Raw genomic sequence first — 10,779 nt, forward strand, 5'->3', positions numbered from 1 at the left:
TGTGCTGCCAGTTTGCCATGTTCGGCAGATTTCTGCATGCCATCATCAGTTAACCCCAGAGCCCCATTCACTGTCCAAGCTGTCACCAAGCATTATGTATTAAAGCTTTTTCGGTTACTGTACCAACAACTGTCCCTTCATTTAGGACCACTGAGTCAGGCTTCATTTAGGACCACTGAGTCAGGCTTCATTTAGGACCACTGAGTCAGGCTTCATTTAGGACCACTGAGTCAGGCTTCATTTAGGACCACTGAGTCAGGCTTCATTTAGGACCACTGAGTCAGGCTTCATTTAGGACCACTGAGTCAGGCTTCATCTAGGACCACTGAGCCAGGCTTCATCTAGGACCACTGAGTCAGGTTGTCTTAACCATTTTAATAGAAAACGGAGATACACACCACTCACTGTGTGAATGTCAGTCGTGAACAGAGGACGTTTTGACATCCAATTATGTTTGGTTCTTACTCATGGAATGAACACATATTAATAAGTACTGTATGTCTCTGCTCGATCTGATTCTATATCTGATTGCACATTACAACATACCCCCTCAAACTATTCAGGGCTTGTATATGTGATGTTGACCTCTCCTTAACAGTGTTTTATAGTGGTCTTGCCTGAGGAGAAAGTGTGTTTGTATGTGTGTGTGCGTCTGTTTGCGTGAGTGTGTGACATGACGGCTTTTCTCATTTTTATAATTGACTCTAGCCGGAGACATCACCGCGAGATGACAGAGGGAGCGAGGAGAGTGCTGATCAAGTCAATGTAAGTGGAAAAGAGATGTGACCCTCTCCATCCCTCTCTATTCCCCATATCTCTTTCTCTGTTCCTCACTCTCTTCCAGTGACATGACAGAGCACCTTGTCGTCTCAGAGATTCGAACCAGCGACCTTTCGGTTACTGGCCCAACGCTCTTAACTGCTAGGCTACCTGCCGCCCCACACGCATGTCTGTTTAAATAACAATGTGAATGTTAGACGTGACGGCTTTTCTCATTTTTATAATTGACTCTAGCTGGAGACATCACCGCGAGATGACAGAGGGAGCGAGGAGAGTGCTGATCAAGTCAATGTAAGTGGAAAAGAGACCCTCTCCATCCCTCTCCTTCTCCCTTATCTGTTTCTCTGTTCCTCTCTCTCTCCTCTTCCAGTGACATGACAGATCATTACAGACCAATCCAGTGCAGGAGGACTTTATTTGTCGCAGGATAAATCAACCCGACACAACTGGGTTAGGAAATCAAGGGCTTGTCTCATCACACACACAGAATAAAATAGTGAGGCCAAGCCCAGTAAGAAAGGCCACCACGACTGTGACAGATAGGTCAGCGCCCACTAGGGGTGACAACTTTCTCACTACCAAATAAGGGACAGTGTATATTCATATTCTTTTTCAATTGGAAAGGCAAAACATTTTTATATTCCATTTCGTCTGTAGCTTTACTAAAACTGTATCATTATGTAAACTTATGTGAATAAACCTCAAAATAAATGATCAAAGAAATCACAATTTGAACATTTACAGCAAAAAATAAAATAAAAAACATTTCAAATGCAAAAGAGGAAAAGAGGCTTCACTTGCCGCGATTTTGTCATTTTCCGCAGTAGACGTCACAAAGAATGCAACGATATTGCAACAGTAGCACCTTTAGCTAGCGTGGCCTTGTTGTGCATTTCTGTGGATGCATGCTGAGTTAGGTCATTCTCCCCTCCATGGCAATTGAGAATTCCCAACGGCATAAAGTACAGCTTTCGTCGAGTCACCACTTAACCCATGACGGGCTTAACCCATGTATTTTTTGCTTCTCATTGTTTGTTGTAGCTGCACAGTCTTTTCTTTTTAGCAGGTTTATCCATATTTCCTTGATATGCCAAACCGACTGAACAACAACAGAAATTACTTTGCAGGAATTGGCGCGTTGACACTATACTGTGATTGGATGAATATACAGGACAAGGGAGGTCCTGTATGGGACAAACCAATTTAGCCCAATATAAGGGACATCCCGGCTAATACGGGACAGTTGGCAATCCTAGCGCCCACACACATACCCGACCCTCCCTCCTCCAGCCTGTCAGAGGCCCACAGTAAACAACAGCTTCATCATTAGCATCACTAACACTCCCATCTCTCTCTCTCTCTCTCCCTCCTCTGGTAGAACTATTACCATCTCCTCTCTGAATGATCTCCCTGCCTTTGACTCCCCTCTTCTTCCACAGCATCTGTTGTTGTGTGGTGCGTCATCATGGCTGCTGAGCACTGATTGCTTGTGTGTGTGTGGGCAGGCGGGCGGGCATCATGTACCAGTCAGTGTTTTCTCCTCCTCCTCTGTCCTGTAGGAGGCGACAGCGTTAGAAGTGGTTTCCTGCAGTCAGGAGAAGGAGAGTCTGCCCCCAGAGAAAATTCCCTCCAGTCCTGTTTACTCTGAGAGAGAGGCCTTGCTAGTTGGTAAGTTCACCTAAAATGACAATAACCTTACTTCAACATTATAACAATGTTGTGTTAACCTAACTATAGAGGAGTAGGTCCCCCCACTCAGAGGCCCAGCTAGTGGGTACATTCACCTAACATAACTATAACGTTACTAGGCTTCTAACAGTAGTATGACGTTATGTTACCCTAACATTAGTACAGGAGAAGATTCCCCCAAGTCCTGTCAACTCTGAGGGAGAAGCCCTGCGTATTGATATGTACAACACGCAGGGCTTCGTACGTACAGAGGAGAACATCCCCCTTGCGCTGTCCACTCTGGCTGATTGTTGGTACAATTTTTGCTAATTAAACAGGTTATTTTTAGAGAAACTTTCATCAACCTCAATCATTAAGCAGGTTATTTGTGGAAAGCCTGGTTTTCCTCCCCAGTTTATTCCCAGTTCTCTGGGTGGGTTCACACGTTTTAATTGGCTGGTTGACTGAGGCCTTCAGCACCTCTACTGTTTCTAATCACCACAGCCTTCTGGCACATTCTCCATTTCAGTGGAGCGTACTTTCACAGGGAATGGTTGGTCCTGGATCAAAAAGATTTTCTGAAATTGAGGTCTTGTGGAGTTACAAGGGAAAGAAGTTGTGGAGTTACGTGTAGGCCTATGCCAGATGGCAAGATGCACACTATTGTGTGTTAGTGGGAGTTACCTGTCCTGTCCCACAGTGGTGTCATGCCAGAATGATCATCCGATTGGCTCAGAGGTAGTTGTGTAGCCAATGGGGCGTTCCGCTCCCTCCCTCCATGCCGGCCCACTCTGACCGCTCAGCAGCGACGGCTGGTGAGGATTCTGGGTGTTCTCTCTGCCAGAATCGCTCTACATGACGTTTTGTTTGAAGATTAATTGAAGGTAGCACCACAGGGAAAAGGGGACATTGGCTCCTAAGTGAACTCATGAAGAAAGAAAGGTCTGCATCTTCAACTGCTTTATCCCCCTCTAGAGCAGGTAGAGTTAGCTATATGTTAGCTGTAGGTTAGCTATATGTTAGCTGTAGGTTAGACTTAGTACCCGCTGCGTCATGTCCCCCTCTAGAGCAGGTAGAGTTAGCTATATGTTAGCTGTAGGTTAGCTATATGTTAGCTGTAGGTTAGACTTAGTACCCGCTGCGTCATGTCCCCCTCTAGAGCAGGTAGAGTTAGCTATATGTTAGCTGTAGGTTAGCTATATGTTAGCTGTAGGTTAGACTTAGTACCCGCTGCGTCATGTCCCCCTCTAGAGCAGGTAGAGTTAGCTATATGTTAGCTGTAGGTTAGCTATATGTTAGCTGTAGGTTAGACTTAGTACCCGCTGCATCATGTCCCCCTCTAGTGCAGGTAGAGTTAGCTGTAGGTTAGCTATATGTTAGCTGTAGGTTAGCTATATGTTAGTTGTAGGTTAGACTTAGTACCCGATGCATCATGTCCCCCTCTAGAGCAGGTAGAGTTAGCTATATGTTAGCTGTAGGTTAGACTTAGTACCCGCTGCGTCATGTCCCCCTCTAGAGCAGGTAGAGTTAGCTATATGTTAGCTGTAGGTTAGCTGTAGGTTAGACTTAGTACCCGCTGCGTCATGTCCCCCTCTAGAGCAGGTAGAGTTAGCTATATGTTAGCTATATGTTAGCTGTAGGTTAGCTGTAGGTTAGACTTAGTACCCGCTGCGTCATGTCCCCCTCTAGAGCAGGGGTTCCAACCTCGGGGTCACGACGCATAACTCTGCCATGCTTAACGCAAGAAACAAGCAGTAAAATGCCTGAGGAAGACCAGACTCTGATGCATATGGGGATATAAATTGGACTTTGCTTTCTCCTGTGTTTTCTGAGCTGGCTCCTCAGTGTACTATAATATATTATTACACAGGGGTTCAGGATAATCAGTAGGGGATGATCTGATAACAGATGTTATCGTTGAAATTGATGAGAGAAAAAACGTGTGTGTGTGTGTGTGTGTGTGTGTGTGTGTGAAGCCCCATGGTGCTCTGATCAGAGAAGCTTTAATGTAGAAGCAGTGTCAAAGTCCTCATTAAACACTTATCTTAATCTGGACTGTTCAAACACAAGAGTCTTCCATAGAGCTGAGAGTGCTTTGGGGAAGACAGACACACTTGAAGAGTCCAGATACATTTCATCAGTCAGACAGCATGAGTTGACTAGTGGTCTCTTGAATGTGAGCTTCTCGCTGGCTTTCATTTTGGATAGATGGGTAAATCAACACTCAGACTGAATTGAGATGTTAAACTACATGTTAATATGGTATTTCAGTTTGATTGACAGCTGTATTGATGTCTCTGTTTGTCCTTCCTCAGGGATCATCTCTACGTTCCTCCATGTCCACCCATTTGGAGCCAGCATCGAATACATCTTCTCTTACCTACAGCAGCTGGACACCAAGGTACTGCTGGCACACACACACACACACACACACACACACACACACACACACACACACACACACACACACACACACACACACACACACACAGTAATGCTTTTGACTTGAGGTTGTTGTTTGTAGGGGTGCCAGGTAGGTCGTACCTACCAGAGAAAATATTGATTTCTCCTTTTTGTTTGTGAGGGAATGAGTCCCATCTGGTCTGTCAAGTCTACACCAATACAAAGGACAGACACATAACCCAACACGGTGTAAAACAAATGAAATACGGGCTGGAAAAAGTTGTAGTCAGTCAAATCCATCAACAGATCTCCACCGAAGTCCACAGAGAAACAGCGGAGACCAACTGAGATGAGTAGTTCAAAGGAAGAAATGAGTGGATCCTGGTTATTCTGAGACACGGCTACCAAGCACACTTTATAAATACAACGAAACAAACGGAGTAGAGGAGCTTCGGGAAACAAGGGTTGAACACTTCCTCATTCGTTCCACTGTCACAACCCTTTTTTTGCACAGCTGATGCTGGCTAATTAATAGGGAGTTAAAGGGGAAGCACAACGTCTGCAGGAGAAGCACAGACGGTTCAGACAAATTCAGGGCCGTCACAAGACACACACAACACAGCCAGTTCAGCGGTCCTGGCACCACACATCCAGCACAAACATGGACTAAGCATCCCTACTGCGCTGACATATGGGCCTGATGTATGCCAGGGCCCCACAATGCAGTTGGAGCCCCCTGGTGCAAGCAGCCTCCCCCTAATGCAATTTGAATCATCCCCTTGTGACAGAAGAGCCCCATCCTGCAGCAAGAGTTTCCTCATGCAGCCAGATCCTGCTCATCTAATTTGATCCCCCTGGTGCAGGCAGGGCCCTCATGATGCTGAGGCTCAGGTCCCACTCTCCACATGGTGTAGCTACCATAGCCATGAATATGGGATAGCTCTCTATCTCCCTTAGCTACAGTACTATATACATGAATATAGAATATCTCTATAGGATATATCTCTATCTCCCAGTGCTACAGTATTATAGACATGAATATAGGATATCTCTTTATCTCCCAGTGCTACAGTACTATAGACATGAATGTAGGATATCTCTGTATCTCTCTGTATCTCCCAGTGCTACAGTACTATAGACATGAATATAGGATATCTCTATCTCCCAGTGCTACTGTACAATATACATGAATATAGGATATCTCTATCTCCCAGTGCTCTTGTGGAAGTGTCTCAGTGTGATTTCCCTGGACACTGAGACCTGTTACATCTGGATCCTTCCTGTCTCTCACTGACGAAGCAAAGCGGTTTTATTTATTCTGACACTTCGCTAAAACACTCGTCTCCACATGTCGGGCTCCTCAGGGGCCTTTCTGGGTTCTCCGCACTCCTCTGCTCTCGACTGTCAGATTGATTCTGTTCTTTTCTCTCCTCCACATATGACCACTACACTCACTGACACCTCCGCAAGGAGGCCTTCAGATATACTATATGGCCGCTCTTACTGCTACCTCCATGAGGAGGCCCTCAGACATGACTATTCTTACTACTACCTCCATGAGGAGGCCCTCAGACACGACTCCTCTTACTACTACCTCCATGAGGAGGCCCTCAGACATGACTCCTCTTACTACTACCTCCATGAGGAGGCCCTCAGACATGACTATTCTTACTACTACCTCCATGATGAGGCCCTCAGACACGACTCCTCTTACTACTACCTCCATGAGGAGGCCCTCAGACATGACTCCTCTTACTACTACCTCCATGAGGAGGCCCTCAGACATGACTATTCTTACTACTACCTCCATGATGAGGCCCTCAGACACGACTCCTCTTACTACTACCTCCATGAGGAGGCCCTCAGACATGACTCCTCTTACTACTACCTCCATGAGGAGGCCCTCAGACATGACTACTCTTACTACTACCTCCATGAGGAGGCCCTCAGACATGACTACTCTTACTGCTACCTCCATGAGGAGGCCTTCTTATATATTGTTTGACCACTCTCACCACCAGCTCATTACAACCTCTCTGCACTCATCAACACACTGACTCATTCCTTTTTTCTCAGTTTTTTCTCTGTATATAATGATAGTGCTTCCTGCTGTCATTGTTTTGTGTAATCTCACCTTTTGAAAGTGATGCTATATGCACATGTGATGTGATTGCATATGTAGGTGTGGGTTTGTGATGATTATTGTGTTACTGTTGGCGTTTGTCACTCAGATCAGTTCTTCTGAGATGTGGGGCTCTGAGTTTGTAGGAGTGTGTATCAAATCTGTGTGTAACGTTTGTATTGTGATTGTATCTGTGGATGTGTGCCTGTGTATGTATCAAATCTGTGTATTTACAGTGTGTGTATGTTTGTTTCAGATAAACACCGGACAGGTGGGGGCTCTACTGGGTCGGCTGCCCTGTACCTTCAGACAGGAGCTGACAGGGGTGGGCGCCAGCCTGGAGAAACGCTGGAAGTTCTGTGGTTTCGAGGGAATCAAGACCAAATAGAGCATTACAGAGACACAGCGGATATCACAGGAGAAACAGCAGAGATCTGACGGTCTTATGAGGATATTGTTTTATGAGGACCTGCACTGGTTTCTTGGCTGTTGCTCACTTGTCCCTGTGATGGTTTACTGATCTTGCTTTAATCAGTTCTTAAGTGCTAGTTATAATGTAAACAGTTTGCTGGTCCCTGTCACAAATAAGGTTGAGAAACACTGGCATAGAACTCTTGACTGTATTATGAAGACACAGAAGTAACAACATAGAACTCAGACTGTCCGTCACATGGGCGGGTCGGACCGTTCTCAGAACCTCTAATTGGTTAACTCTGCTGTCACTCAGCCAGGACTACTACCCAGGGAGGATATCAGGGTCTGCTGAACACTCAACCTCCAACCCCTCTGGCCTCTCACACTCTCTTTTCTTTCCTTGTTTGTACAATTCTATGAGTAAAAATGAATATATTTCTTCATTTTCTGTAAAGGCTGTTGAAGGGATACTTCTGGGTTTAGGCAATGAATGCTAGCAGATACCCATAGAGTTCCAGTCATTGTGCTAGCGTCAGTTAAAAAATACCTTCAAACTGCACGCAGAGACATAAAAATGGTATCCACAAGTTCATCTGACTCTGGGGATGTAGATAAAGGGCCTCATTGCCAAAATCCTGAAGTTTCCCTATAACAGTTGCATAGATTGATTTGTTTTCCTACTCTGTAAATGCTTGGATGATATTTTTAAATAAAAAATCAAAGCAATCTGAAGAATTGAGAATAGAGTTGTATTGAATACAGTTATGCTCGCTGGCACTTAGGTATGCTGCTTGTATATGATGTGTGTAGATGCTGTATGTAGCATGAGTGGGAGCAAACTGCTAATCCAGTCAAGGATGGTCCCCAGCCACATGGGGAGCCTCTGATAGGTACACTCACACTCTCTCACGATCTCTCTCTCTTACACACACTGCTCCTGCCCAGCCATGCCCGGAGAGATGCCTGAGACCTTTTGTGATGCTGGTTTTGTTATCTCTTAGCGCTGCCCAAGGCATGTCATTAAACCTTACCTAAGGCCATTTAGAACCATCACAATAACATTATTACCTGTGCTCTTGTGCCTGGGCAAAAGCAAAGCTGAAACACGCTGTTGGGGCTCATCTTAATGAAGCATCATTATCTAATTATAGAGGCGTGTGTGTGTGTGCATCTGTCTGGGTGAGCATGCGTACATGTACTGTGTGTGTATATAAGGCTGTTTTACAACAGAACAGATGTTGGTCTCCCCTCCAGTTTCCCCTCCTTCCAGGTTGAATCCTGGCTGCCAGGACCGGAGGTCGTTCCCAAAAGCCTGCTGGAGCGTTCCTAATGCGCCTCCGTTGGGCAATTTCTTTCCTTGTTGCTCGGGGAAACCGAAGGTTTATTACACATGATTTGCTTTCATCAGACTCTGCCATCTCCTAACGCCTTGTGTATGAAACATTAAGTCCACGCGCTTGTCAGAACACCATCCGTCCTTCCTGAATTAATGATAAGTATTGAGTTGGTTTTCCCCCTGCAAGGCTCCCTTCTATACATGAATTTGCCTTGGCATGTGTTATTAACATGGGGTCCAAAGGGGAAGAGAGTGGAGTGGAGAGAACACACACGGCAGAACCATAGATCTCAGTGGAGATGTGTGTACTGTATTGTATATGGATATGCAGTGCATTCGGAAAGTATTCCAACCTCTTGACTTTTTCCACATTTTGTTACGTAATAGCCTCATTCTAAAATTGATTAAATCGTTTTTTTCCCTCATCAATCTGCACACACTACCCTATAATGACAAAGCAAAACATTTTTGCAAATGTCACAAAAACATCACATTTCCATAAGTATTCAGACCCTTTACTCAGTACTTTGAAGCACCTTTGGCAACGATTACAGCCTCGAGTCTTCTTGGGTATGACGCTACAATCTTGGCACACCAGTATTTGGGGAGTTTCTCCCATTCTTCTCTGCAGATCCTCTCAAGCTCTGTCAGGTTGGATGGGGAACATCGCTGCACAGCTATTTTCAGGTCTCTCCAGAGATGTTTCATCAGGTTCAAGTCCGGGCTCTGGCTGGGCCACTCAAGGACATTGAGAGACTAGTCCCGAAGCCACTCCTGCGCTGTCTTGGCTGTGTGCTTAAGGTTGTTGTCCTGTTGGAAGGTGAAACTTCGCCCCAGTCTGAAGTCATGAGCGCTCCAGAGCTGGTTTTCATCAAGGATCTCTCTACTTTGCTCCGTTCATCTTTCCCTCGATCCTGACTAGTCTCCCAATCCCTGCCGCTGAAAAACATCCCCACAGCATGATGCTGCCACCACCATGCTTCACCATAGGGATAGTGCCAAGTTTCCTCCAGATGTGACGCTTGGCATTCAGGCCAAAGAGTTCAATCTTGGTTGCATCAGACCAGAGAATCTTGTTTCTCATGGTCTGAGAGTCTTTAGGTGCCTTTTGGCAAACTCCAAGCCGGCTGTCATGTGCCTTTTACTGAGGAGTGGCTACCGTCTGGCCACTCTACCAATTGCTCAGTTTGGCTGGACTGCCAGTTTTCAAGGATGATCAATGGACACAGGATGCACCTGAGCTCAATTCCGAGTCTCATAGCAAAGGGTCTGAATACTTATGTAAATAAGGTATTCGTTTTTTATTTGTAATAGATTTGCTAACATTTCTAAAAACTTGTTTACACTTTGTCATTATGGGGTATTGTGTGTAGATTTGATGAGGAAAAATAATAATTGAATACATTTTAGAATAAGGCTGTAATGTAACAAAATGTGGAAAAAGTCAAGGTATTCAGACCTTGACTTTTTCCACATTTTGTTACATTACAGCCTTATTCTACAGCCAAGTTTTTCCGAATGCACTGTATATAGTCCTCTTCTAATTCTTAGGTTTTGTCTGACAACCAAGAGCATGGTGGTTCTAGTAATGAAGTTGGGCCCCGCACACTCAACTGCTTTAACACGTTCCCTTTTCAGGTTGGTTAAATGCACCGTTATTTCCATGCTTGGAATGGTTCATGTTTGGCATTCAGACACCGTGTTAGATACTTTGAGTCAGATTCTCTCATGGACCCACCAGAAGGCCCAGGGAACATAACGTGGACCCCCCTTTCAAACACTTATCTCTGTCATACCAGGCCAGACCCATTTGACAAATGAGAGTGCACTTCACAGCATGAGTCTTCACTCTAGTTTCCTACAGGCACCAATGAACATACTGCCAGTTTCTATCCTCACTGAAGTTGCTGTGTTCTTTCTGTCAAGTCCAATCTCCCCATAGACTTGATGCCTCTGTAGAGTTAGATGGGAGTCATTCATAATTCATCTGTTCTTCAGACTTGAGAGTTTTTTGGCATGTGAAGTTTTCAGTGCGTCACACAAAGGATGTAAACAC

The 10,779-nt window shown here is 45.1% G+C and overlaps 1 protein-coding gene across 6 annotated transcripts in view; it reads left to right on the forward strand.

Annotated features, from left to right (window-relative positions):
- The window catches only part of LOC115169747 (ecto-NOX disulfide-thiol exchanger 2), a 313,601-nt gene extending 305,479 nt beyond the window's left edge, over positions 1-8,122 (forward strand). For 4 of the 6 annotated variants that reach the window (XM_029725696.1, XM_029725689.1, XM_029725666.1 and 1 more), the window contains 5 exons: positions 709-765; positions 1,015-1,071; positions 2,340-2,448; positions 4,764-4,849; positions 7,230-8,122. In XM_029725696.1, coding sequence (XP_029581556.1) covers positions 709-765; positions 1,015-1,071; positions 2,340-2,448; positions 4,764-4,849; positions 7,230-7,361 — 441 coding nt within the window. In that variant the 3' untranslated portion in view covers positions 7,362-8,122. The remainder of the gene's footprint in view (positions 1-708; positions 766-1,014; positions 1,072-2,339; positions 2,449-4,763; positions 4,850-7,229) is intronic. The other 2 variants (XM_029725675.1, XM_029725682.1) reach the window with 2 other exon arrangements.
- Positions 8,123-10,779: the final 2,657 nt, after the last annotated feature.

The sequence above is a fragment of the Salmo trutta genome, chromosome 3, assembly GCF_901001165.1.
Source record: "Salmo trutta chromosome 3, fSalTru1.1, whole genome shotgun sequence".
Classification (NCBI taxonomy): domain Eukaryota; kingdom Metazoa; phylum Chordata; class Actinopteri; order Salmoniformes; family Salmonidae; genus Salmo; species Salmo trutta.